The sequence below is a fragment of the Equus quagga genome, chromosome 19 (genome assembly GCF_021613505.1).
Source record: "Equus quagga isolate Etosha38 chromosome 19, UCLA_HA_Equagga_1.0, whole genome shotgun sequence".
NCBI classification, from domain to species: Eukaryota; Metazoa; Chordata; class Mammalia; order Perissodactyla; family Equidae; genus Equus; species Equus quagga.
The window spans coordinates 12,017,566-12,045,428 of record NC_060285.1 but is presented as its reverse complement, the minus strand read 5'-3'; the positions used below and the strand labels follow the sequence as shown (position 1 = coordinate 12,045,428).

The following is a 27,863-nucleotide window of genomic DNA, read 5'->3' as shown; positions in this document are numbered from 1 at the left end:
TCTCACAGTTCTGGAGGCCGGAAGCCTGAAATGAGCTGTGAGGGGCCGCGCTCCCTCAGAAGGCTCCTGGGTGGACCCTTCCCCACCTCTTCCAGCAACTGGTGGCTCCTGACGTTTGCTCCTTGGCTTGTGGCCTCATCACTCCCGCCTCTGCCTCATCTTCACACGGCGTCTTCCCTGTGTGTTTTCTCATGACCCGTGTCGTTGGATTTAGGGCCCACGCTGATCCAGGATGACCTCATCTTGAGGTCCTCACCTTAACACATCTGCAAAGACCTTCATTCCAAATAAGGTCACATTCTGAGGTTCCAAGAGGACATATCGAGTCAACCCACGACACTGCATTTTGTACATTGTCTTTAATTAGAATCGCATTGGTTACAATTCGGTTTGCTTCATGCGCTAACCACAGCAGCTTAACCAATATGGCCTTATTTTCCTCCTGTCACGAGGACTCTCAAGGTTGGCAGCTGCCAGGCTGATACCAGGGCTTCAAGGAGCCGTCAGGAACCAGGCTCCTCCCAGCTTCCCGATGGCACCATCGCCAGCTGTGTCTTTAATCCCCATGGTCGTAAGCAGGCAGCTCCATCTTTGGGCACCAAGGCTGCATCCTAGACAGGGTGAAGGGGGAAGGCAAAGGCTGAAAGTCTAAGGGATCTGCTTCTTCAGAAGCTTCCATGCAAGCCCTACCCAGGGATGTATGTTTATATCTCATGGACCAAAACCGTGTCTCCAGGTCAGGGGAGTCTTTTTCACAGGGTGCATTGCTGTCCTGCCCCCAAACGGGATTGTGATAGAAAGAAAGAGGGCAGAATTAATGGTAAGTAGGCAACGATACTGATGAGTAGGCAAACTTTGATATAATATAAAATGTGTCACCTATAAACAATTAAAATTCCCATCACAGATCTTTCCCCATGTCCTTATAGAACATTCACCACGGCTAGTTTACAGGACACACTATAGCTGATTCGTGGGTACCCCATAACTTTCCTCAACCTTGGCCGTCCTGGCGCTGCAGGAGCCTCCTTTCTGGACAGAGGGCCTGGCCCTGGGGGAGAGAGGGGCCAGGACGTAGGCAGACAGGTCAGCCCGGTAGAGCGGCGTCGGTCCCGGCAGCTGGTGGCGAGGCTGCCAGTACGGGTCAGTGCGGGGCCAGGAGGCGGGGAGCACACCAAGGGGACAGCAGAAACCTGCAGCAGGGACATTAGGTGAACCTGGTGACATCTGCACATCAGAGCCTTGCTGAGCTGACGTTCTGAACACTGGGTCATGTCGGGAGGGAGAAAATAAAAGGAACGACCTGGAAACTTCTCTGCCTCTTTAGGACCCCATACCTCTTTGGATCCATCCGCGCAATATCAGTGCTCAATAAATATTGGGTGGACGATTGATGCGGCAGGGTAGCGAGCAGCCAGCGGGAAGTTAAATGGATTTCTGACGGCCCAGATCACAGCCTCTCAGAGTTGGAAGGAACTGGCTGTCTAGGGGACCTCTCCTGCTGATGTGTGAGTTCTTTCAACAAGTCCTCTCATCTGCATTTGTATGCCTCTCATGACAGGACGCTCACTGCCACACAGGCCAGCCCGTCTTACTGCCCAGGAGCTCAAAGGGGAGACAGGGCTTCCTTAGGTTTAGTCAAGAGCATTGCCTCGTAAATCCCCTAGTGGGTCCTGATTTGGGGCCTGCAGAATCACACAAAATAAACCCACTTCCTCCTCAGGCTGCACTCCCTGCCTTTACTTATGGAAAGGATCACCATCCTCCATCTGGTGATGCCTTGCTTTTTTCTTCACTCGTGAATGTTCTTCTTTGTTTTATGTGCTTATTTACTCCACAAAGACGTATTAAGCACCTCCTTTGTGCCAGCGACTGTGTGGAGTGCTGGGGTTACAATGGTGAGTGAGGTAACCATGATTCCAGCTCTCAGGAAACCTAATGACCAAATGGGGAAGATAGGTGACAGTGATGGTGATGACGATGGCAATGGTCATGATGGAGATGATGGTGATGGTGATGATGGAGGTGATGGTGATGATGGAGGTGATAGTGATAATGGAGGTGATGGTGATGGTGATGACAGAGGTGATGGTGGTAATGGAGGTGGTGGCAATGGTGATGATGGAGGTGATGGTGATGATGGAGGTGATGGTGATAATGGAGGTGATGGTGATGGTGATGACAGAGGTGATGGTGGTAATGGAGGTGGTGGCAATGGTGATGATGGAGGTGATAGTGATGATGGAGGTGATGGTGATAATGGAGGTGATGGTGATGATGGAGGTGATAATGGAGGTGATGGTGATGATGGAGGTGATGATGGAGGTGATGGTGATGGTGGTAATGGAGGTGGTGGCAATGTTGATAATGGAGGTGATAGTGATGATGGAGGTGATGGTGATAATGGAGGTGATGGTGATGATGGAGGTGATGGTGATGGTGATGATGGAGGTGATGGTGATGGTGGTAATGGAGGTGATGGCGATGGTGATGATGGAGGTGATAGTGATGATGGAGGTGATGGTGATAATGGAAGTGATGGCGATGGTGGTGATGGAGGTGATGCCAATGGTGATGAGGGAGGTGAAATTCACATCATATACAATGAACCGTTTCAGAGTGTACAGTTCGGTGGCATCTATGTATTCACAATCTTGTGCAATCACCACCTCTCTCTAGTTTCAAAACTTTTGATCACCCCAGAAGAACACCCATACCCATTAAGTAATCTCTCCCCATTCCCCTTTTTCATTCAGCCCCTGGCAACCTGTAGTCTGCTTTCTCTCTCTTTGGATTTACCTATTCTGGACATTTCATGTAAGAGGAGTCATACAATATGTGACCTTTTGTGTCACTTAGCATAATGTTTTTGAGGTCCATCCATGTTATAGCATATATCTGTATTCTATTCTTTTTTTTCTTTTCTTTTTTTACTTGAGAAGGATGATCCCTGAGCTAACATCCATGCCAATCTTCCTCTGTTTTGTATGTGGGACGCCACCACAGCATGACTTAATGAGCAGTGTGTAGGTCTGTGCCTGGGATCCAAACCCATGAACCCCAGGCTGCCAAAATGGAGCTTGCAAACTTAACCACTACGCCACGGGGCCAGCCCCCTGTTCTTTTTTATGGCCAAGTAATATTCCATTGTATGGATATACCACATTTTGATTATCCATCCATCCACCGATGGACATTTGGGTTGTTTTCACCTTCTGGCTATTATGAATAATGCTGTTATAAACATTTGTATACAAGTTTCTGAGTGGACATATGGCTTCATTTCTCTTGTATGTATACCTAGGAGTGAATTTCTGGGGCATATAGGAATCCTATGTTTAACTTTTTGAGGAACCACCAAAATATTTTCCACAGTGACTGCACCATTTTCTGTTCTCACCAGCAATACATGAGAGTAGTAATTTCTCCACATCCCTGCCAATAATTCTTCTTTTCCTTTTTTGGATTATAGGCATCCTAATGGGTGTGAAGTGGTATCTCATCGTGGGTTTGATTTTCAGCTCCTTAATGAGCAGTGATGTTGAGCATCTTTTCATGTGCTTGTTGGCCATTTGTGTATATTCTGTGGAGAAATGCCTGTTCAGGTCATTTGCCTATTTTAAAATTGGATTTTGTGACGGTTAATTTTATGTGTCAACGTGACTGGGCCATGGGATGCCCAGATGTGTGGTCAAACATTAGTCTGGGTGCTTCTGCGAGAGTGTGTTGGGATGACAGTAGCATTTAAATTGGCAGACTGAGTGAAGCAGATGATCCGCCTTAATGTGGGTGGGCTTCACCCAATCAGTTGAAGGCCTGAATAGAATGAAAGGCTGACTTCCCTGCGTTAGAGAGAATTCTTCAGCCTGACTGCCTTTGAGCTGGGACACTGGCTTTTTTCCTGCCTTCAGACTTGAACTGGAACTTCACCACGAGCTCTCCAGCTTGCCAGTTCACCCTGCAGACCTTGCGACTTGTCAGCCTCCATAACTACATGAGCCAATTCCTTACAATAAATCATATATACTTGGAGATATATATATATCTGCTATTGGTTCTGTTTCTCTGGAAAACTCTGACAGATATAGGTTGTTATCTTTTTGTTGTTGAATTGTAAGTGTTCTTTGTATATTCAGGATACTAAACCCTCAGCTGATACATGATTGGCAAACATTTTCTTCCCTTGAGGAAGATAGATTATGAAGAGGCAGTAAACATGAAGTGGAGTGGGTGTCGAGGGCAGCCCAGAGCACAGAGTGGGGTCCCCTGGGATGGAAGCTCCATGAGCGCAGGCCTGATCTGGTTTATTGATTGTAGCCCTACTGTGCCTGAGGCATAGTAGGGACTTAAGGAAGGGTTGTAAGTCAAAGTGAGCAGCTACACTTGGGGGTTCATTGGGAGTGGAGAAGGCTTCCAAGAGGCAGCCTTGTTGGGCTGAGGCCTGGGGTTGCATAGGAATTAGCCAGGCAGGAAAGAAACAGCGTCCAGCCAAAAATGTGGCTTTGGGGAATGGCACACTCTCTCTGGTTGGAGCAGAGAATGCAGGGAATGAATGTAGGGTTGGGGTCCAAGTGGAGGTGGGGAGAGAGGAGCATGCAGGCAGAGTGGCAAGTGACGAGACTGGTGAGGCTGGAAGGGGCCAGACACGAAGGGCTTTGTAGGTTGTGAAGGAGTTTGAGGCACTCTGAGAAGGAGAGAGGGAGCACAAAGCAACGAAGGGTTAGTGAATGCGTGGAAGCCACAGGCAGGCCCGGAGATGCCCACAGAGGACGTGGGAGAAGCAGGTGAAGAATGTGGCCTCGGGCGCTGGATTCAGGCTCCTTGGAGTTTAAATCCTGGCTCTGTCCCCCTCAGGCAAAGAGTGGGGGTGAGCAAGGGGGTCCTGGAATCTCAGCCAAGACACTTGCGCCCCATTTCCTCATCTGCAAAGGAGGGATAGTGAGGGTACCCTGGCTTGAGTGCCACCATGCGTGGGGCAGCCTGCCCTGGCCCCGGGGAGCCCTCAGTCTGACCTCATAAAGCCCCGGATGCGGACACGTCTTCTGCCACTTCCCTGAGAAGGCGCAACAAGACCAGAAACGAAGGTAGGGCAGGTGAGGGCCCTTCGGGACACGGTCTGGGGTCCAGGCTGGCTGCCCAGGCCCTTCTCCTGGACTGGCTGGACCGATGGAGGAGGACAGAAAGTGGGCAGTGATCCGGTCCCCCTCTGAACCGCCCCTCATAAACGACCTCCTGATTCCTGTTTAAACTCGAATATCAAATTCACTGAATTCGAATCTTCCAGTGTTAATTCTCCCTGTAGAGTGGCCGCAGGGGCCCCAGGGTGGGGAATCTACTGTCGGAGGCAGAGCCAGCGGGAGGCTGAACGCTTTGGGAAAGGTTCTAGCAGTTACTATGACGATTCAGTGAGCTGATGTTTCTGAAGTGCTTAGCCATGTCAGGCACAAGTAGGCACTCCAAAATTATTTGTTGGATGGGTGAATAAATGTTTTCATTTTCCGTTTTCTATTTTCATTTTTATTAGCTGTGTGGTTTGGGCGACTTACCTAACCTCTCTGAACTTTAGTTTTTTTCACTTGCAAAATGGAGACTGTTCTCTTCTGTGGAGGGTGGTGGTGTGGGTTAAGAGGCGGCAAATATGAAGCACCCGGCACATAGTGGGTGCTCAAAGGAGGAGGCAGCAGATTGGGAAGGCAGCTCTGTCCAGCCGGAAGGTGGAGCCAAGTCATCTTCTCCAAGCCCACGGCTGAAAGAGGAGAGAGGTCCCCGTCTCGACTTTCCCCTCCGTCCTTGCCCGCGTCTGATTCTCCCTCGCTCCCTCCTTCCCCGCTATCTGCATCCTCTCCTTGCTCCGGGACCTTCCATCCAGCAGTCGGCACTCTGCCCACAGGCTGCCCTCGGAACCGGCCCCTCCTCCCGGCCCCCCTCCCTGCCCCCAGCCTCTCCCAGACAGAAGGGGGCGGAGGTCATGAGGGAGGCTCCTCTGAGCACAACAATCAAGAGGAGTCAGTCGTGTTCAGCTGAGGAGCAAAGCAGGAGGGGAGTTGTTGGGGGTCGGACGGCTGGGTGGCGGGGGGTGCCGGAGTCCACCGACAGTGGCTCCCCTCTGAGCCCCACCCTCCTCGCTGAGTTGGAAGGTGTGTGGATGAGGCACCCCGTGGCAGGCGACTGTTCTGTTCCGCTCTGCTCTGCACTTCTGTGTGGCTCTGAGCAAGTCACGGGCCACGCTGCACCTCTGTGGCCACATCTGCGTCAAGACAGCTTCCAGCGTGCCAGGCCCTGGGGTCACGGGGACCCCACAGACATGCCCTCGGGCATCTTTCCATCTCTGGGAGCCATGGCGGTGAATTAGGTGGTCACACCTTTTTTTTCCCATTTCACCTGTGATGAGGGGAAGTTCAGGGGCTCCAAGCCCGGCCGGGGGGCATCGTCCAGGGCAGCTGTCCTGAAGGTGAATAGGGCTGAGGCAGGGGAAGGAGGGTGGAAGCAGAGGGCGGGGAGGAGGGGGAAGGGATGGGAGGGCACAGGCGGGAGAGGGAGGCTGGGCCGGCCCTGTGCGCAGGAAAGGCTGCACTTGGATTTTTAGTCCATAAATTATTTATAGAGATATATTATAAAATTAGAAATAAAATAGAATTGTTTTATTCTATAATGGGACGATCGCTGGACGGTTTTAAGCAGGAGAACAGTGTGACCTGCTCTGCTTTGGAAAGAGCCCTGGGGGGGTCTGGGTGCGGAGTGGATTGGGGAGGGGGAGGGGTGCCGGGAGACAGGCCAGGAGGCCACTGCCACGGTCAGGGGCTGGGCAGTGCCCGCCTGCATCTCTCAGAGCCTGGGTGAAGCCAGGTCACCCGCTCATGGCAGAGGTCCCAATATACAGAAATGCCCAACCTGAGTTACGGCGACTGGAGGTGTTGCCTCATGGGAAGAGATGCCCGAAGTCCGAACGGGAGGCTTTTCTTGAACGTGAGACCCAGGCCACACGGCTCCGTGGAGTCAGGCCCCTACCCTGCCCCGCCATGGGGCCTGGACCCACAGGGTGGCAGAGAGGGCAAGGGAAATGGGCAGAAGCAAGAACAACGTAGGAGGGCTTGGCGACTGACTGCTGGTGTCAGCGTTGCTTGTCATTACTCCCTCCCTGACCATGCTGCTGCTACCCCCCCACCCTCCACAAGGTGCCCCTACCTTGTCCTGACCTTGTCCTGCCCTGGCTCCAGGTACATCCTTTCCCAATGGACGGCCCCGGAGCCGATGTCCTGTGTCCTCTAAGAGTCAGGACGGCCCTGCTCTCAAACCAGCTTGGCTGTGTCACGTGCTGCCCTGCGTCTGAACTGCGACGTGTGGGCGGTCTGTTGCATGTGGGGCGAGAGGCACTGAAGGCCACCCCGGCCAGCGGGAGCAGCAGCTGTCACTGTCGTCCTGAGCTGCCTGTCCTCGCAGGGCCCTGAACTGGCTCCGCAGCCCCAGTGCCAGCCCCGCCGCACTCCGCAGGAGCCCAGTACTGGGTGCCCGTCTGCAGCCTCTCAGCCCCGCCCCATCCTCAGTGTCCAAAGTCGGGCCCCCTCAGACCCCACATGAGAACCTGCGTCTACCCTGGTCCCGACTGCGGTCACAGCACGTGTGCACACGTGTGCCCTCACACTGGCCACACACTCACGCCACCTCTCACTCACACACTCAGACACGTTCCCAGCCCCCTCGGCCCGCGTCCACCCGCTGACCTCTGGCTCAGCCCCCGCCTTCAGGTGCAGCCCCGCAGCTCCGGTGCCGGGCGCCTCGCTGAGCCCACGGCGGGATGGCCCTGTGGGGCTTGCTGCTGCTTTGGCCCAATTCCGGTTCTGGTCCCAAGGCCCCTCCCAGGCCCGGGCCTGCTGGCTCGGCCTGGCTGCCACCTTGGAAGTTGGCCTGTCCCTTTCTGCCCCACAGCCTGAATCCTGATGGGGTTGCCTGCCCCGGGCCTCGCCCTCGGCAAGCACCTTCCCTGACGGGCCTGCCCAGGGCGACACTTTGGGGCCCAGGGGAAGCGTCGAGTGGCACCGCTGGGTGCAGGGTCTGGAGACCCGACACATGGGAGGGAAAACACTGCTCCAGTTCCCACCCCACGGCGGCCATGGGAAAGGGCGGAAGCCATCCTGCAGGCTGCTGCCATGCTCACCCCCCAGCTTCCGTCCCCTTTTCTGATGGCCCCTGGGACTCCTCTCCCCCACTCTCAGGCCATGAGCTTTCTGTGTGACTGACCCCACCTGTCTCCGCAGATGGGCACCATCCAGGGTGGGCCAATCACAGCCCCATCCTCTGGCCATTGTGACCTGTTCAGTGGGGGACACAGGCTCTGCAGGTGACTGCCGGGGTTGGGGTCCTGCTTCACCACTTACTCGCATGTCATCTTGGACAAACGTTTAACTTCCCTGTGCCTCAGTTTCCCTACCTGTACCATGGAGATAACAATAGTCTCCACTTCATAGGGCTGTTGTACAGATGGGGACATGGAAAGGGCTTAGCACAGAGGAAGTGCTCAATAAACATTACCTACTGGTATTGATGGAACTAAATTTGACGCCTTCTGATGGAAAGACTGGGAAAGAAGCTCTTTGTTTTCTGGTACTGCTGACTGTACTCCTGGAGCTGCAGGGGAACCCTCCCATCAGGAGTAGAGCCTGCCTGAGAGCACATCCTGCACAAAGGAAAGCAATGCTCAGAGGTGGAGAGAGAAGGACTCAATCCTCATGATATCACTTGAGCCCCTTGATCAAGCTGTTCCTGAAGATGTATCCCTGGACTATTCAGGCACATAACCAGTCAAGTCTTTGTGTTTTCTTCCTTTTTTGCCTAAGTCATTTTGAGTTGGGTTTCTGTCATTTGTAGCAAAAAGAGTCTTAATGAGCATCCATTCATCCATCAGTCCATCCACAAGTCCTAGCCATGTCAGCTCAGACACATCACTTTTCTCTCCAAGACTTAGTTTCTGCATCTGTAAAATGGGAGTTTCATTGCCTACCTTATGGGGTGGTTTCAAGGATTAATGGGCAGCCCACGTAGAGTACCACGTTCAGTACCAAACACAGAAGAGAGGCTTAGTACCTTTCTCTTCCATCCCATCTCTTCTAACCGTCTAAATCCCGGCCCCACCCCTGCACAGGTGTGTCTGCAAAGTCACGGCGGGACCCACACCCTGCCAGGCCAAGTCCTCCCGAGCAGCAGAGTCCGATTGGTACAGCCTTTATTGTTTCTCCAGCATTTTCCAGAAGAACGGTGTCACTCGAGGGCCACAGGGCACAGGGGGGAGTAAAAAATAACATAAACAAACTCAACAGAAACGCAGGAGGGTGGCGAGAGGGGCTGAGATCGGGGGTCCGGGGTGGAGAGGTGGAGGACCCGGGGCCGTCGGAGCCTCTTAGCTTTCAGCCACCAGGACGGAGAATTCTGCGAAAGACAACGACAAAGCAGTGAGCGAGAGTGGACAGCGTGGAAGAGACTGGGCCCCTGCACCGGGCTTCCCACGTCTCGGTTCCCACGTCTGCTGCCGAAGACCTGGAGTGAAGGCAGGAGTGAGTGTGGGAATGAATGAATGGAGATGGGAAATGACGAGCCTACCCTATCTTTTGCTTCATGGTGTCATGAAGCAAATTATTAACAATAATAACTTAGGATTAAATTATTAAGAACTACAAATCATCGTATTATTACACAAATTATTAATGACTACCATAATAATAGCAATGATAATTTTCTGAGTGTTTATCGTAGGCCAGTCACGATTCTAAAGACTTGATATACATCTTATTTGACTCTGACAATAATCTTATAATGTGCATTTTATCATTATTTCCATTCTACTGATGGGGAAACTGAGGCTCAGAGTCCGGCAATTTTTACAAGGTCATAAAGCTAGGAAGAAGCAGGGCCAGGATGCAGACCCAGGTCTTTCCGACTTTGGACCGGGAGCCCTTTCTCGCCTGGTCGTTCCCCAGCTGCCCATCAGCATCAGCAGCAGAATCTGAGAAGACACAGGCTCCCAGGCCATTGTCCCGGAATTGACTTAGGAGGGCTGGAGGAGGGGACGACTACTTTATTGACTGAAAGGTGGTTCTGGTGAGCAGCCAGGTTCAAGAACTTCCTCCTCAGGGACCCAGCAAGACCCCAGAGGAGCCCCGAGCACGTGGAGACCTCTGCACGCTGCCCAGAGGGCCGGGCGCGTACAGGAGCTGGGAAGGAGCTGGGCTCCGTCTCACCAGCTCCTCACTTAACCCTCCTGACAGACCCTCAGGTCATGGGGAGTCATTGTCCCCATTTTACAGAAGGGAAAACTGAGGCCAGGAGAGGAGAAGTGACTTTCAGAGCCTCAAGGGTTATAAGTGGCTGAGCCGGGAGTCAAGCCCTGGGGCCCAGGCTCCTCCCCATGGGCCTGCCTTCAAGGCCACGGTGGGGGAGGCCGGGTGCTCGCCTGCCCCTGCCTCCCCAGTGGTGTCCGTCCGCCAGGCTTCACCTCCTGCTGATTAATGATGTCAGAGACCAGTGTTGGCACTAGGGGGCAATCGAGTCCCTCTCATGAATCCAGCTCCTCCTGAAGGAACAAAGGAATGGCCTGAACCGGGTGAGGGGAGACATGGGTAGCAGGAGATAGTCCCTGGCCGGCAGGAGCTTCTGGTCCAGTCCGAGAAGAAGACCATATCTGGCAGGAAGTGCTCCATGCTGCCGGCCTTCCTCTGAGCCCCCAGCACGCTGAGTGCATTCCTACCTCAGGATCTTTGCACCTGCTGTTCTCTCCGCTCAGGACACTCTCCAGACTGTCTCATGGCCCAGCTGTTTCTCACCTGGTCTCAGCTCGAGTGTCCCTCTTCCAGGGCCTTCTCTGACCACTCTGGCGAAAGTAGTGACCTGCCTGACTGGGGTCCTCTTTGCTATGACCATTTTTTGTTATATTCACAGCACTTAGCACCCTGGAAATAATTTTGAGTACATGTTGCTTATTCCTTTGTCGTCTGCCTCTCTCGTTGGAACACAGAGCTCCCACCCGCCTTGTTCATGCCTCCATCCCACCACCTGGCTCAGCACCAGACACCGAGGGGCCACTGTGTCCGGGAAAGGATGAGGGGGCACAGAGACTTGTCTTTCCCAGGGAGAAAAGCTGCCTTCTGAGGAAGCAGCGAAGCCTTCAGAGGGAAGGTGGGTCTGAGAGAGTCCCTGAGAAGATGCGGGATTCCCACAGCAAGAAGCAGAGGGAGGAAGGGACTGAGGTGGGGGACCAGAGGGCAGGAAACAGTGGGGTGTGTTTGGGAAAGACCCGTAGCCATGCTGGGCTGGCGTCTTGTGTGACAGGACTGGCACAGCTGAAGAAGCCTGGGCCTCAAATCTGGCTCTCCCACTTACGGGCTGTGTCACCTCAGAAAAGGTGCCTGGCCTCTCTGAGCCTCCTCCTCATCATCCGTAAAAGGAAGAGAAGTCAGCTCCGCTTCTTGGGTCGGAGATGGTCAGAAGAGACGTGTCCTGGCCCACAGGAGGTCCTCGGCTCCCGCTGTGAGCTCCTCTGCCCATTTCCCATGTTCTCTCAACTGCAGGGTCCTTACTGTGTCGGTCAAAGGGGACTGCCCAGCAGCCAGCTCTTCTGAGACCTTTATTTGGAATCAAGGGGGTCCAGGGAGGGTCTTCTCTGTTGTTTTTCTCTCCAGGAGACAAGAGAGGACAGAAGGGGTTTGCCACCCTCTGCCACTGTGTGTCTCTGAGATGCCATGTCCCCTCCCTGCAGCAGGGGCCCCAGGTAAGTCCCCATGGCCTCTAGAAGATGCAGTGTCATAATGTGGGGACAGCACGGGGAGGGGGGCAGTGTGGAGAGTTGGGGTCCAGGAGCAGCCTGGCCCTACTAGGTGGGAAACGTACCTCTCGGGCATCACTTCCTCCACTGGTCAGTGGAGTGAAGTGAGGGGGCAGTGACAATTCCTTGTGAGAGACAAACAAGACACTGGATGTGAAGTGGCTTCGAAAAGGCTGTAAAAGGTATCTGGGGCTCCCTGAGGTTCGCGCCGCCCTCCCAGAGTCAGTATGAAGCACTTACGTAAAAACCTCCCGGTGTGATTTCTTAGTTCTCACTATTGGACCGGGGTCATGGAAATGTTGGCCTTAGGGATGCTGGGAGAAGGGCATCCGGAATTCTCTGGGCTATTGTTGCAACTCTTCAGTTCAGCTAGAATGATTTCAAAATAAAAGAGGGAAAAAAACAAAACCAAATCCGCCCATGCTGTCGTCATGGAAATAACCTGGCGCCGACCCCCGCCAGGTGGAGGACATGTACCCCGGCTCCTCACCTTTCTGGGGTTTGACCTGGGAAATGGACACTACCCTCTCCTCTCCCCAGGCTGTCCCTGAGGACAGGAAGGCAGGTGACCCAGATGTGGGGCCCTAGGCATGACTCCAGGTGGGAGAGAGGGAGGGTCCCCCAGGGTAGCGGGCTGAGTGGTAACAGTGAGTGGCAGGGATGGGGCCCTTCTAACAGCCCTCCCCTCAGGCCAGGTGTCAGAACGTCCTCTCTCAGCCTCGGGCTTCCATGGTCCTGCAGACCCTCGCTAAGGCAGCTGGTTCTTTTGAGATGCTTTTTTATCATTAGTACTTTGACGAGTATTGTCCATTGTTAGAGAATTTAAGAATCCTTATTCCTTGAATGCCTACGTGGGAAGTGTTTTGCATTTATTATCTCATTAAATTCTCACGACTACTCCATGGGAAGGACACTCTCGTCTGCACTTTACAGTTGAGGAAACTGAGGCCCGAGAGTTAAGTAGCTGGACCAACATCACCCAGTGGACATGATTCAAGCACGATGCTCCCAGGCTTCCTTCTTTACCCCGGACGTTTCTGACCTACTGTAACCTAGGTAGAGAGTGACTCAGGAGCCAGCTCAGATATTGCCAGCCCCTGACTGTCATATTAGCCCTTTTTAATTCGCTTCATGGGACTTAACGCTCTCTGAAATGATCTAATTTATGTACTTAGTTGTTTTTGTTGGTCTCCCCTACTAGAATGTAAACTCCAGGAGGGCAGGGAGCCCTGTCTGTCTTGTTCACCACTCTCCTAGCACTGGCATAGGCCTGGCGCAAAGCAGGTGCTAGTGAACGAAGGCCAGATGGATGGATGGATGGATGGACGGTCGGACGGATGGATGGACGGATGGACGGACAGATGGACAGATGGATGGATGGATGGATGGATGGCTCATGGGTCCTCCTGAGGGTTCAACAAGTACCCATTTACCTCATATAATTTTCACGACAGTCCTGCGGGGTAAGTGGGACGATTCCCATTTTATATCTGGGGAGATGGAGGCCTGGAGAGGGGACATGTCAGGGCACGTGGATAATAAGAGGCAGAGGCAGCACTCGGCCTGGGGTCTCAGGAACAGCCCTCCCTGGATGCGCAGAGGCCACGTCCCAGATTGGGTGGGAGCCTGAACTCTCTCCAGCTTCAACCTGCCATTTAATCCGGGACACTGGGCCACAGCCGGTCTCTCCTGTCCTTGGGCACCGAGCTGCTCTGTCCTGGGATAAAGGAGGCACGAGTCCGTCCTTGATGCCAGCTCACGGAGAGATTATCAACAGAGGAAGTTGGTCCTGACGGTTTCCCGACCTGCGCCGACCTCCCTAACACTCACCCTAGAAATTACGGGTTCTCGGGCTGCTCATCAGCAAAGAGCCCATTAGTCACCTTCACACTGAGGCATTTGGCGCTGTCAGCGTGAGAGGGACCAAGGGACGCTGACCAAGGGACCCTCTGGTGCTGGAAAGTCAGGCATTTTGGAGCCTGACTATGGGAGATGTTTTGGACCTGTGGGGTTTTTGAAAGCAGCCCCCTCCGCCCCTGGCATCTGCCCTGAAGCAGCCGGGATGTCACGATGGCCTCGTGCCCTGGCTTTCTGCAGAGAACGCAGGATTCTAATTTTATCCTCCCGGAACCTGGAGCAGGGCACTTTGTAGACAAATTGAGGACAGAGGTCACCTACTCTGTACTTTCCGTGTCTCCCTGAGGGCAGAGTGCTTAGGAAGCAGTCAATTAACGAACAGCCCTCCCATCAAAAAAACATCTCCTCTAAAACATCCAGGTCTCTCCTTAAAGAAAAACAAATGAAGAAACGTACCAAGACTCTGTAAAGTCTAGGTCCACCAATTTGGCGGTAGGATGCTGGGAGGGGAATGGGGCATCAAGGGTGGGGTTCTAGTCTTGGCTCTGCCATCCACTCAGGTCCATGAACAAGACACCTCACCCTCCAGGTCCTGGTTTTCTCATCCGTGCAGTGTCGGGTCTAGAACACAGCTCTCCAGCTCTCCCACAGCATTTGGAGCAAGGAGGCTGAGAGTGAATTCCCAACTCCCATTCTTGCTCCTGTGACCTTGGACCAGATCCTTCACCTCCTTGTGCCTCAGTTTCCTCATCTGTAAGATGGAGCTCCTTGGGGTGCTCAGAGGAAGCAGCGTTAAAGCTCTGGGTCACACGCCTGATACACAGCCAGCACTCAGCCTTTGGTACCCGTTGTTATCAAGATGCTTCTATAGTTCCAGCCACCTTAAAACCAGGCCTATAAGATGCCTGGCCACTGCCTGGCACAGAGCGAGGACCCTGCAAATGGCATGGTACCTTTATTTCTTGGCCTTGTCATTGTTATCCCCCGTCATTTCCTGTCCCCGCCCTGGCACCTGCCTGCAACCTTCCAGCAGCCCTGGAGCTGGGTCTGAATCTTGTTCCATCACCTCCTGGCTGGGTGGCCTCAGGTCACTACTTTACCTCTCTGAGCCTCAGTTTTCTCATCTGCAAAGTGGGTATGATGCGGCCTACTTGCACACCCCTGGGGAAGATGAGATGAGAGAATACAGAGAGATGCCTGGCATACAGTAGGTGGTCTATAAATGTTAGTCTCGCCTCCCTTGTATCTCCTCAGCACAACTGTCACAGGTTGGGGCTTTGAAATAACAACAATAACCATAAAAATCCTGAAACGAAGACAAGGAGGATGTAAAGAGCCAGCGGACACGGGAAGCCTAAAGGACCGGCAGCTGAGCTCGTGGAAGTTTCTGACGCTGTCTATCACATCTGAGTCAGGATCGCCCCTCCAGCACACCCATCCGTGGAAACTTAGTCTCTGACCCTCAGTTTCCACATCCGTAGAATGGGGATATGAGAGCACCTGCTGTAGGGTTGTAGTGAGGACGGCATGGGATGATGGATGAGAAGTGCCCAGTACGGTGGTGCTGACAGAGGGTCACGCTAGATCAATGCTCACTGCTGACGTGCGAGGGAGAGTGCCCCTCTGGAGGGACCCAGCACCCTTCCTCCTATGAGCACCCAGGCACAGCCCTACCTCTGCATGGACGCCTCACCCGAGGCCCCCGGGGCCAGTTTGCTGGTTTCTCCATCATCCAATCAGAGAGGCGAGAGGTAGGGATTGGTGGGGGGGGGGGAGCAGCCGATGGAGGGTCAGAGGATGGGAGGACTCAGTCCTTTCCTTTCCCTTAGGAGACTGAAATTAGCCTAATTAGGTCTGTCCCAGTCCTGGGTGCTGTGGGAATGGACAAATTTAGAAGCTATTGACAGGTGAGCCCAGCACACGCTGATAGCCCGAAATGAAACTGAGACAGACATTAGTCAGCGCCTGGAAGGCTGCTTCCTCCCCTCTGTCGTGATGACCAGACGAAGGCACCGGTCTGCTGGTTTATCACCTCGCCTCGAAATAGCTCCAGGGCTGGGCTTCTTATAAATCCGTATTGCAAAGAGGGATCACTTTCCCACCCCACAGAACCGGGAGGCAGGATCATTCGGGGTCGAACCGGAGGGCGTCAACAGTTCCGGGGGCTCACTGTGTGCCAGGCACTGCCCTGCATGTCATCCCATTTCATCCTCGCCAGCTCTCTTACCCCCATTTTACTTACAGGGAAACTGAGGCTCGGAGGCACTCAGCCAGGAAGATTCTGACTCAGGCGTGGCTCATGCCGGGGCGAGTCTCTTTCTTAGAGGTTGGAGTGGAAGCACCCTGGGTTCTGACTTGAGCCGTGACCCCCCCAGAGGCAGGAAGGGATGTCACCTGCCCCCACTACTGCTCCTCATCACAGGAGGGCAGTTATGTGAGCAGGGCCGCCCCTCCCCCTTTGCCAGCCTCATCCAACGCAGTGGAAGGCCGCAGTTAGGGGGAGTCCAGGCAGGAATTAAGGCGAGCATCCTGCAAAGCACAGCAACCATTTATAATTCGAGGATCTCAACTCAGCTGGGGGGAGGGAGTGGCAGAGTCAGGAGACCCAGGTGCCATTCGGCCAAGGTTTGCTATGTGACTTTGGCACTTCATGTCTACTGGGCCTCAGTTTCCACATCTCTCAGTGGGGCTCACAGGCTCTGTCCCCTGATCATAGGGGGCCAGTGTGAGGGTACAGTGAGGTGGGACAAAACGCTGCGCACCTTAGGGCCCTGCCCTCAGGACTGCGGGCTGGCCCCAGTGTGCTCATCCTGCCCTGCTTGGAAATCAGATCGCATAGGGGCCGGAGGGCTGGCATTACAGGGAGGCGGCAGGGCTCCCCCGCCCTCCTGCTCACTTTCCTCCCATCTGGGACTCCATTTCCTTTTCTTCCGGGACTGGTGTTCCAGTACTTCCTAAGGGTTTTGAGGGGGCTTACAAGAGAAAGCATACATACAAAGGAAGAGGAGAGGAATCATCTCCAGAACGTTCACTCAGTTCAAGCAGTACCCCTGTGAGGGGTGTTCCTACCCCGCTCTGGGGTGAGGGGATGGATGCCCAGAGAGGAGAAGCCGTGGCAGCTCACAGGGCTGGCAGCACGCCTTCTGCTCTCCCGCCTTCAGGTGTTTAAGCCTCAGGGCTCCCCACTCCTGCCCCTGTTAAATAGGCTACTTAAGGATAAAACAGAAGGGATTTTGCCAGAAGGAAGCAGAAAAGGCGAATGCCTTCAGGCACGTGAGTTGAGCAGCCTGCAACGGTCAGGCAATAATTATGACTAAATTTTGCAGCAGCGGAAGCAAAAAGCAAACCACAGGCTTTCGAGCTGGAAGAGGCTTGAAGCGTAGGAAACTGGATCTGCCGCCGGGATCGGGTTTCAGGGAACCGTAACCAGGATGGCGTGTGTGCGTGGGTATGGGGTGTGCAGATCTTGTCTACAGCAAGGTGGGGAAAGGGGTGCTATTTGGAGCCGGAGTGTCAAGGTTTGAAGCGGGCCTGAGTGCCGAATAGCTGGGTGATCCTGGGCAAGTGGCTCCCCTTCCCTGGGCCTCAGTTTCCTTGTCTGTCCAGTGAGGGTGTATTATGTGGAGCTGCTGTGAGGACTGCGTGAGCTAAAAGGGGGAAGGCCGTGTGCAGCCCCTGGCACACAGGATGTGCCCAGGGGGTGGTAACTGCTCTTCCTGCCAGCCTGCACGTTCCATGCGGGCAGGCGTTGGGTGTGGAAAGCCCAGGCTGGGGACACGGGCCCATGTGAGAGGCAAGGAAGCAGAGGGTCCTGGCTCTGCTCCTGAGTGACTCTAGGCATGTTACTTAACCTCTCTGTGCCCCGGTTTCCTCATCTGTAAAACAGGGAGAGTGATGGCATCCACTTTCTAGGATTATTGTAAGGCAGTGGTTCTCAAAGGGTGGCCCCGGGACCATCAGCTCCACCTGGGAACTTGGTAGAAATGCAAGCGCTTGGGCCCCACCCCAGACTTAAGGAATCAGAAACTCTGGGGTGGGGCCCAGCCATCTGTGCTGTGAAAAGCTGGGGGGTTCTGACGCTGGGCCCTGTATGTGAGCCACCCTTGTGAAGGACAAGTACTCAAGAAGGAACCTGCCACTTAGCAGTCTCGCCTGCTATTTGTGCCCGGTTTTGCAACTGTGGCTGGGTTTTTGGCCACCTTCCACCTCTGTCCAGCTTCTGTCTCCTTTTCTGCCTTAAAACCCCCTTTTACCAGCTCTGCCCCAGCCTTTCAAGGGTGGCCTTCCAGAATCAATCGACCACATCTATAAACGTCTTTGCGCTTCCTGGAAGCAGTTGCCCCAGAGACGGGAATGCAAAGGGTCATCAGGAGGACTTTGTCTTTCTGCCCCTCCCTTCCATCTGGGGCCCTGAAGGGCCTGGCAAATATCACTCACCTTCAGAAGGGCAAACAGCTGGAGAGGGAGGCAGACCCTGCTCTGGAATCCCCCAGCACCTGCTACACGCCAGCACCCAGCCCACACGGGTCTGCAGCCTTGACCTGCAGACCTCTCCCTGTGTACTGCACCTCCTCATCATTGGATCTCCAGAGCTGGACACATATTCACTCATTCATTCATTCAACAAACTTTTCTTGTGCCCCTCCTATGTGGCAGGGCTTATTCCAGGTGTTGGGGTCAGAATCGAACAAAACAAAGTTCCTGCTCCCGTGGAGCTGACGTCCCAGTGGGGGAGAAAGAAGCATCAGTGAATAAGAAAATCATCTCATGGTGGATGCTCCCTAAACTCTGAATGAATGAAGCAGGCAGCATAGGCCATGTGCTTTGGATCTGGACAGACCCGAACTCAGATCTTGACCTTATCTCTTCCTAGGCATGGGAGTTTAGGCAAACCCTTAGCCTCTCTGAGCCTCAGTGTCCTCATCTGTAAAATGGAGACAGTAACAGTATCCGCCTCACAGAGAGCTAGGAGGATGAAATGAGTGACTTGCTAAGCTGGGTGCCTGGCTCACAGTAACAGCTCCCCCAGGTTAGATGTCATTGCTATTGATATTCAAGGTCACACGGCTGGGCCAAAGGGCGGAGCTGGTCCTGTCTAGAGGTTTATTCACTGGGACATCCAGGGCATCTCAGAGCTGGAAGGGACCCCTGTGACTGGCCAGTGATTTGACCCCTGGTTTTAAAGAGCAGGCACCGGAAGGTCAGAGGAGCTCTGTGACTTGCCCCAGGTCCCGCCGGGAGTTGAAGGCATCCTCCAGCTGGTGGGCAGGGCTCCTGCCCTTTGGCCTTTAGAGGGAGAGGCAGCAAAGCCGAGTGCCTGGAATAGAATTTCCTGGGCCCACAAAGGGCTCTGCCTCCCATCTTGCTGCCTGTTGGGCATCATCACATCCATCCTGCCCATCACCCTCCAGAAAACGGACTGTGTTTGGGGGTGGCAGTGGGGAAGGGGAGGTGTCTGCATCTTCCCACCCCAGAAGCACAAAGAGTGGGGCCCCACTGCCTCGGGCGATCTGTTCTTATTGCCCATTTCTTCTCTTGCTCCCCTGTTTTGCTCTGGCCTGACCTCCAGTCCTTCACCAGTTCGGCCTGAGCCTGGATGGTGCTGGCAGACAGACCTGGGTGTCAGTCCAGTGTCACCTTGGGCACTGGAGCCCTCTTTCTGCCCCTCTCTTTTCTACACCTTTGTCCTCTGTCATCCCAAGGTCAAATGGGGTGAGGTGTGCAGACCCCAGCATGGGGCTGGGCACACGTTCCATGCCCTGCTACAATTCTCTCTCCGCTCCCACCCCCAGCAAACCAATCTTCCTGCCTCTTTCTAAACACCCCCTGAACTTCCCAGCCTCAGTGTCTTTGCTGATACCAACCAGCCTGCAGCCCTCCTGCCACGGCCTCCAGAGCTGCAGAATGCCCGCTGTCTCCCCCTCCACAGAGCTTGTCTGGACCTCCCGGCCTCTGCCTGGGACCCCTGTTCATTTGTGTCTATACACAGAGCTGCCAGCAACGTGCAGACAGAACGGGATTGCAGCTGCCATTTGTGGGGCACTCGCGGGGCACTGGGCTCGACACTCCCATACATTGTGTCCTGGAATCCTCGACAATCCCAGGGAGGTATGTGTTGTCCTACCCAGTTTACAGATGAGGAAACCGGGGCTCAGGGGCGCCCAGCCGGGAGATGGTGCCTCTGGGAGCTGGGCCTGATTCATCTTTATCTCCCCCACTGCCCGGCACAGGGTCGCTACTCAGTAAATGTCTGTTGGGTCTGTTGGAAGAGTTGTGTTGGCTCTTTAAGATCTGAGCATGGCAGGGAGGGAGGGAGGGAGGGGAGCAGGGAAGCGGCCAGGATCTGGCCTGGTTTTTCTTCATCGTGGAGTTAGTTGCTCATGAGCAGTCAGCCATGAAGACCCTGCCTAGGGCTTCTGAGCTGTGACATATTGGCTGCAAATAAAAATGGGAGGCAGGTCTGGAGGCCTGGGCTGGGGTCATGGCAGGAACCCAGGCTCCGGGAGAGCTATCTGATAAGAGGCTTGGTGAGGATGGGGGTGAGGGGTGATGGGCCACTGACTGGAACCAAGACCAGCCAGCAATTTCTCTCTAGCACCCTCTGCTCCGGCTGTTTTAAAACCACCTCCCTCCTTCCCAGCCAGGAGAAGGGCAGGTGGCATCGGAAGGCCAGAGGACTGGCTGCATCTGACCTTGCTGGAATTTCTGGCATTAAACTTTAATACACTACATCCGTAATTAGAATCCTTGTAGCTACCTTTCCCAAAGCAATTTTGTGTCTATAGCCACTCAATTTTCACAACAAGCCCTAGCTGGTCTTAGGAAAAAGCTGTGCACCCTATTTGCCAGAGACGAGAACCTCAGTGTGGTGAGGTGACGTGGTCAAGGTCATAGCTGGTGACAGGCAGAGAGGAAGCAGAGCCTGAGGGCGCTGGACTTCAACAGATGTTTACTAAGTGCCTGCTTTGGGTCAAGTAAGGGCTAAATGCTGGGGATAAAAGGATGAATACAACCTAGTCCCTATTTTTTAAAATTTAGTTAACAAACACATACATAGCACTCACTCTGTGCCAGACACTAGTGTAAACACCTTACACGCTGACACATCTAATTCTCAAGACAATTCTGTAAGATAAGAATGATCATTATCCTCAGTTTGGAGATGAGAAAACTGAGGCCCAGAGTAGTTTCTTGAATTGCCCAAAGTGACACAGCTAGAAAGTGGCAGGGCTGGGATTTGAACCCAGACAGCCTGGCCCAGAGGCCTAGCACTGACACACAGTTTTCTCTTAGATTGACAGCAAGGACTATCACGGGAATGAACGCAGCAAAGCATGTTGGAAAGAGTTTTTCAGACTTGGCTCTGAATCTCTGCTCCACCACTTATGTCCCAGCTCTGAGAGCAGGGTGAGCATCTTCAACCTCAGTTTGCCCGTCAGCAAAATGGAGATAACTCCCAAGCACGTGGTGATGCTAAGAAAGATAACAAGACTGAGATGTGCCCCATGAATGCTGGTTAGATCTGAATGGAGAAGGATGTGGGACGGTGGACCACCAGCCCCTCACCTGTTCCGAAAGCAAAGCTTGCAAAGCAAGACAGGGCCAGATATTCCGTTTCCTAGTTCGCAGCTGATTCCTGGCTGGCTGTGTCTCCTGGCTCCCTACAATGCTGGAATTGTATATTTGGGCGAAGCCAAAACAGGTTCTGAGACTTGAAGTTATAGGACACCAGGACAAGATGCTGAGGGAGATGGGAGATAAGGAATTTCCATCCCTGGAATCTGAGAAGGCAGGGTCCTTGGGAATCAGCTGGCCTCATCTCCTCAGGTTACAGATGGGAGACTGGGGCCCAGAGAAGGAGAGAGACTGCTCAAGGTCACACAGCCAGTTTGGGCAGAACCAGGACCAGAACCCAAGGAAAGTGCAGGCAAAGTTCAGGGAAGATGCCAAATTCTCCCAAATTCCCTACGCAGCAGGGAGAAAAAAAAGGATCTCTTCCTTCTGGATTGTTCAAATTTAGAAAAAAATACCTGTTTCTCTTTGCCTGGCTTTCATGACAGAGCACACAGACATAATGGATTGCCTTTTTCTTCTAATCTTGGGTACTGTGGGATCCCCACCCTTCCCTTTCACTGCAGGCACAGCTCTGAGCTTTTAGCACCCAAATATCCGAAGATCCACGATGTGCCCAGGCCCCAAGTCATGGCTACTCACCGTCGGCCCCAATCTTGCCGTCCCCATCTTTGTCTCCCGCAGCCAGCAGCGTCTTGGTTTCCTTAGTAGTCAGGTCTCGGGCATCCGGGAGGAAGCCCTTCAGGATGAATCTGGGGAGAGAAGCCGGGGAGGGAGTCAGGTCAAGGTCACCTTGCAGGAGCGCCGCACGGATGGTGGGCTGGCATCTGCGCAGGGGAAGTGGGCAGCTGGGCCGGGCGGCAGCAGCCAGCATGCATGCAGCTGTGCTGAGCCAGGTAGCCCGGGCTGTGGCTGTGCCTTTGTGGGTGGGTGTGCAGGGAAGGACAGGCTGTCCTCACCGGAGAGTTGACCTCACTCCAGGCAAGGAGTTTTGTTTATTGTTTTATCTGTTTATTTTTCAGCCAACACAACAAACACAAAAGTGTCTTCTCTGTGCCAGGGCCATGCTGGAAACTGGGGGCACAGAGATGATCTCAGGAAGCTGCCTGAAAACAAGAGGAGGAGGTCAAGTACTCCGAGAGACCACACAGTGTGAGGGATACAGTGATGGGGAAGCAGAGAAGGTGCACAAAGGAGGCATCCATCCACCTGGGGTGAGGGGAAGACTCAGGGGGGCTTCCTAGAGGAGGGGATGGCTGGAGGGCAGGTAGAAGTCAGCCTCTGCGTGTGTGTGCACATTGGGCGTGGGTGGTTAGAAGGAGAAGGTTCTAGACAAAGGGTACCCTTGTGGGATGCTTTGGGATGAGAGTGGATGGATGGGGAAGTGTCTACTTGAAAGGCCCCTCTCCACACTCTCCCCTTTCTCTTTGTGGCAAAACTCAAGGCAGTCTTGGCCAGAGAGTGACATAAGGCACAGCTGGGCGGGCAGACACAGGCCAGGTGGCCAAGGGGGTGATGGCAGGAGGTTCCTTTGCTGATGCACTCTTGCATTTTCCTGGTCATAGGCTCTCTCCCTCAGCTCTGCTCCCAGGACTCCTGAGTCCCCACAGCTGGTTCTGCATCCCTGGCTTGCCCAGAAACTGCTCTGGCCGCCCTGGTTCGGAAGGGTGGGGGTCTGTGGGGTGGCAAAGGTGCCTTTCAGACAAATGAAAATCAATGACATACTCAAGCAAGCGCTCTCTGTCTTGCCTGTGGTGTTAGGCAGCGAGAAAACCTGCCTCCTCATTGGTATTAAATTATTAAGTAGCATCATTCCATTAGCAATATTAAGTGCCTATAATTTAACCCAGTTAGTTGCACTTTCTGCTGAGGATTTTACCCTTCCGGAAACGACAGCGGCCGCGCTCTGTTATTTTCTGTGAAAAGTGCAGAGAGAGGGCAGACCTGCCAGGAACTCAGAAGCAGGAGTCCCAACCCCCACTCCCTCTCCTGGAGCCTCGGGCTGGGCAGCCCCTGCAGGCCTCAGTTTACCCCAGCTCTTCCTCCTCGATGAAGCCGCTCTTGTCTTTATCCAGGATGTGGAACACCTTCTTCACATCATCCGGGCTCTTTTTCTTCAGGCCCACCATTTGGAAGAACTTTTTGTGGTCGAAGGATTCTGCAGCTGTTGGGGGGCAAGGAGTGGGATAAAATGAGGACAAAGAGGAGGCAGTGGGGAAGGAGGGGAGAAGGGAGGTGTCTGGCAGCATCTGTCCATTGACTCCTCTGTGCCCGTCCTGGGGGATGGAGGGCATGCGCCTCCACGGGAGGGCTGAGGGACCCCAAACCAGGACGGGGTGCTTTGCCCAAGGTCACACAGCTCAAGGCAGCAGAGGTGGGCTTGCACGCAGATCTCCCTGGCTCCCAAGCCTGCCCCCACCTTCCTCGGGACCCTTTGCTGATGGTGGACGTAGCCATTGAAGCAGAGGGCTTCCTGGTGTCCACGAAACCTTTGGGTGGTGGCTGAGTGGGAGTGGGCTGGGGAACTGGAGGTGGTGTGAACACGGTGTGTGTGGGGGGGGGGGGGGGGGGGGGGGGGGGGGGGGGGGTGTTGGAAGGCTCCCCAGGAATTCCAAGTTAAGTTTCTTCTCAAAGGGAGGAAGGTGGGTTATAGAGAAGTGGGTGGGCTATTGCAGCCCCCTTGGAGGGGGAGCCAGGCAGAAAGAAAATGAATCCCTCTCCCCAATTTTCTGTGTCCTGAGATCCTTTATAAGAACACCTGGGAACAGGCACAATGTTAGACGGAGTAGCGTATGTGAGTAGGGGAGGGGGTCATGTTCTCCCTTCAGCTCCAGGCAGGATGTAAGGAAAGTTGCTCTGACGCTAGGGTGGGGGACTACGACCCCCATCCTAATCCCTCTTCTGCAGAGCTAGGTGACCTTGGGCAAGTTTTTAGCCCTCTCAGAGCCTCAGTTTCCCCCTCCGGGTGATGGGAGGCAGGAGGAAGGTAGGCAGCCAAGCGCTCAAGCCCAGAGCAGCTCACAGAAGTGAGACTGCCGGCTCCGCTGCCTCGGCCGCCTAAGGAGGCTGCAGGTTACAAGCGCTAAGGATGCCCAGCACGGGGTCGGGCAGAGCAGAAGGCCAGCTGTCGGAAGGTCACCTCGCTCGCGGGTCCGTTTGGGGAGGGGGGACTCTGAGCCCCAAAGAGGAGGCTTGGACAGTTGGGGAGCCAGCAAAGGCCACCATTGGGGGAGCAGAGTCCTGTCTAGAATGGGGGTCTTGGAAGGGGGTCGCTTGGAGAGAAGGTGTGCGCACCTGCAGCCCCCTCCAAGGGCCTTAAAGGGGAAGTCCCGAGCGCTCACAGGGACCCGGAGACCCTGCTTTCCACCCTCGTCTTCGCCCTTGGTCGGGGACCCCAGTCCTCGCAGCGTGGGCACCCAGCCTTCGGCGCCTGCAAGTTTCGGTCTTCTGGTAGGGCACCGGCCCTCCCTGCCTCCTCCCTGGGCCACGTCCCGCCCGGTCCGAGTTTGGAAAATGCTGAGGACCCCCCTCCCCGCCCGGCCAGCGCCCCGCGGGATACGTGGGCAGAGGAGCGCTGGGGAGGACCGCACGTCCGCGCAGCCCGCGGGGGTGCGGGGGCCAAGGTGGTGGATGAGGGAAGGGAGCTGGGGAGGGGAGCGCGCTGCTCACCGGTAAAGGCCCCCACTGCCTTCTTGATGTCCTCAGCGTGGAGCAAGTCTGTCATCGACATCCTGCAACTGTTTGAGCGGGCAGAGCAAGTGTGAAAAGATTAAAAAGTGCTTTTCTCATCATTTCTGCTCATATGACCAGCGCTGCAGTGCTGCGCGCCGGGCGCACGCCCGCCGGCCTGGCGCAGAGCCAGGGGGCGCGGGGCTCGGCGCGCAGCCAGAGCCGCTCAGTCCCGCCGAGCCACTGGGCTGCGCGGGCCGGGCGGGCGGGCGTCCCGCGGCCGATCCTTCCCCGCCCCCGCCGAGGGTCCTCGGGACCCCAGGGGCTGCGGCTGGGGAGCCAGAGCAAGGGGCGACCTCTGGAATTTACGGGGCGCCCGCGTCACCAGCCGGGTCTGGAGGGTTCGCCTGCCGTCAAGGGCGCGCAGGAGGCACCGGCTTGGTGCAGCGCAGTCCCGGGTCGACGCACCTCGGAGGATGTCGCGCCGCTTCTGGGAGGATACTGACCGGCCGGGGCCAGGCCTGCACCCTCGTGGGCCCCTCGGCCCTGTTCCCATTCTCTCTCTGCTCCTACCTCAGCCTCGGCTCTTGTCTGTCCTGGATGCAAATTTATGCTGCAAAATCTGAGCTCTGAGGTCTGGAAACCCGACCCACGGGACGCTGGGAGAGGGTGGCAGGGATAGGCCGGCGCTGCTGGGGCCCCCTGCAGGTGCCCCATCCCACATCTGGCCAGGATGCACGTTCTGAATCCTGATTTTTTTTTTTTTTTCCGTTTTGCTAGTCTGACTTTTCGAAGATCTCTTCTCAGATCCCCCCTAACTACTTTCCTGGTCTCCTGGGCCCCAGAGGATTGCACCTGGTCCAGACACCTCCTGCCCCACAAAGCTTTGAGGGAGGGGGAGGTGGGAAAGACTACTTGGAATCTCCATGCAGCCTCACCCCACTTGGAGAGCAGATGGCCCATGTCTGGGGAGAAGGTGGCACATTCACTTTTTAGACAACGGAAGCAGATTTCATGACCTGAATTGTGTCTCTGGGAAACATGACACTTCCTAATCTTTGTGCAGCCAGAGACCAATTGCATTCTTTCCCACGGTCTCCCAAGGACTCAGGCTGCAACCGGCTGCCTCTAGAGTGTGTGGAGCACTGGACAGGGAGTCAGGAGGCTGGGGTTCTAGATTTGGGGCTGCACTAAATCCTTGTGTGACCTTGGGTGGTGACCTTCCCCGTTTCTGGGCTTCTGCCTCCCTCCGTTGTGATGATGGTGTTGTAGTCCCTTGTGGTGGAATCTTGAGACCCCCACTCAAGATGTGGGCAGGCGGGCAGGGGCTGACACTGGTGGCCTTTGGCGGGCTGGAGAGAGCTGCCCAGCTGTCCGTTAGCTCCGGTTGCCCGGCCTTGGCTGTCCACACTGTCTGCCTCGGCTCGGCCCTGGACGGCTGCCCTCCTGGAAACCCTAGGACACCGCTGGCTCAGGCTGTCCCCCTGCCTGTGAGTCAGCTTCTTCAGGCACCAGCCCACCAGCGGCTTCCAAGGCGCCAAGGCTCAAGACCTGGCCTCCCGGCACGAGACCTTCCCCAGACACCTCGGCTGCCCCTGCTGCCCCGACCCCAGCCGGGCTGTTAACTCCAACGTGCTGGGCTTCTGTGCTATCATTTCAGCCCCTGGGCTCGGCTCAGTCAAGGCGCCTAGCTGAGGATCTGTTTCCCCGGGTGAAGGATCCTTATTCTACGCTGGTGGGGAGACTGAGGCCAGAGAGAGTCAGTGAATGGCTTGAGGATGCACAGCGAGGCAGTGGCAGAGAGGGGCCCACTCCCAGGTCGACTGACTTGGAGTTCAGGGACCCGCTCTCCGGAGCTCCTCCCCAGGGCTTAGGGCACAGCCCCATCAAGTCCCACGTGTCTGAGCCACAGACGAGCTCCTGGAGAGTCCCAGACAGGGGCCCCTGTGGCAACGGCTGGAGCCTCCACAGAGGCTTGTCCTTCTCCCTCCTTCGTCCATCTCTCCCTGCTGCCTTCCATCAACTGGACGCTTTCAGGCCCAGTCCATCCACCGAGTGTCAGACAATATTGTCAGCTCAACCATCAGCCCTGCACACTCCTTCCTCCTGCCTCCTCTGCCCACTCAGCTCGTGGGCCCCCTCTGATGGCATCACCGGAGTCCACAGATGTCAGGCTCCATCCCTCTTGTTCTACAGGTGGGAAGCTGAGGCCCAGCCAGCGGGAGGGATTTGCCTCAGGTCACCTTGGGAGACAGGATGGACAGCACAAGAATCCCGTGCTCTCAGGCCTGGACTCCACAGCTGCCTACCTCTGGGCATCCCCTCCCCCAGCCCTTGTGTCACTGGGGGAAGGGGAAATGTGGCTGTCCCTTCCAGCTGGCTTCCTCCCCACTGCCTCCCTGCATCCTCCTCCAGCCTCCGTAGCTGCCACTCACCTCGGGTGGGGGTGGAGGGCTGGAACTGCACCGGAAGGCTGGGTTGGTGGGAGGTCCTGTTGGGAAGTGAGCCTGGTGGTGGGATGGCCACCTATATAGGCTTCTGCTCTGGCTATTTTGGGAGGTGGCGCTCCCCCCGGCCCGCAGCCCCCTCCCCTTCCGGTGTCAGGTACTCCCCAACGATGGTGCTGGGTGTCTGTATCACATTCGCCCGCCCTGGGCCCATCAAGCCAGGCCTATTAATAACCCTTGGCCCCTGCCCTCCTCCAGCACCCAAAGCTGAAGCTCAGGCGGGGCTTTTCTCTTCCGCGAAGACTTCCATGACCTCTTTAGACGGCAGCGACGTTTCTGTGCTCCAAAATCCTGCAAGGAAAGGAAGAGAAAAGGCAAGCAGGAGAATGGGACAGGAATTGTCTTCCACACACGGGGCTGGGCCAGGCTCCTCTGTACACAGCATCTTCTCTCTGCAGCCTCACAGTGCGGGCCTGGTCCCTCGTGCGTGGATGGGGAGACAGCAC

General features: G+C 55.2%; 1 protein-coding gene and 1 long non-coding RNA gene across 5 annotated transcripts; both read right to left on the bottom strand.

Annotated features, from left to right (window-relative positions):
• Nucleotides 1-351: 351 nt before the first annotated feature.
• On the bottom strand, nucleotides 352-7,308 carry LOC124230167 (uncharacterized). The gene is made up of 3 exons (XR_006886094.1): nucleotides 7,197-7,308; nucleotides 5,547-5,746; nucleotides 352-611 (listed from the first exon to the last, which is right to left on the bottom strand). It is a non-coding gene; the product is annotated as an uncharacterized LOC124230167 (long non-coding RNA).
• A 1,895-nt stretch (nucleotides 7,309-9,203) lies between these two features.
• PVALB (parvalbumin) lies at nucleotides 9,204-27,446 on the bottom strand. Of its 4 annotated transcripts, none has more exons than XM_046645994.1 (6): nucleotides 27,346-27,446; nucleotides 24,911-24,978; nucleotides 23,273-23,405; nucleotides 21,884-21,993; nucleotides 12,053-12,181; nucleotides 9,204-9,423 (listed from the first exon to the last, which is right to left on the bottom strand). In XM_046645994.1, the coding sequence occupies exons 2-5, from the start codon at nucleotides 24,969-24,971 to the stop codon at nucleotides 12,087-12,089; spliced, it is 399 nt and encodes a 132-aa protein (XP_046501950.1). In that variant the 5' UTR covers nucleotides 24,972-24,978; nucleotides 27,346-27,446; the 3' UTR covers nucleotides 9,204-9,423; nucleotides 12,053-12,086. The 4 variants fall into 4 exon arrangements, with proteins under 4 accessions (XP_046501950.1, XP_046501951.1, XP_046501952.1 ...); XM_046645995.1 differs by lacking the exon at nucleotides 27,346-27,446 and adding an exon at nucleotides 25,484-25,552; XM_046645996.1 differs by lacking the exon at nucleotides 27,346-27,446 and adding an exon at nucleotides 25,379-25,424.
• Between the last annotated feature and the right edge of the window lie 417 nt (nucleotides 27,447-27,863).

Bases quoted from the DNA above. Each gene is read 5' to 3' on its own strand.
- PVALB (XM_046645994.1), bottom strand. From the start codon at position 24,971: ATGTCGATGACAGACTTGCTCCACGCTGAGGACATCAAGAAGGCAGTG. The intron at 21,994-23,272 runs GTAAACTGAGGC...TTCTCTCCCCAG, and splicing joins ATCGAGGAGGAAGAGCTGGG to ATTCATCCTGAAGGGCTTCC. The intron at 12,182-21,883 runs GTGAGTAGCCAT...AAATCATTCTAG, and splicing joins CGGCAAGATTGGGGCCGACG to CTGAACTGAAGAGTTGCAAC.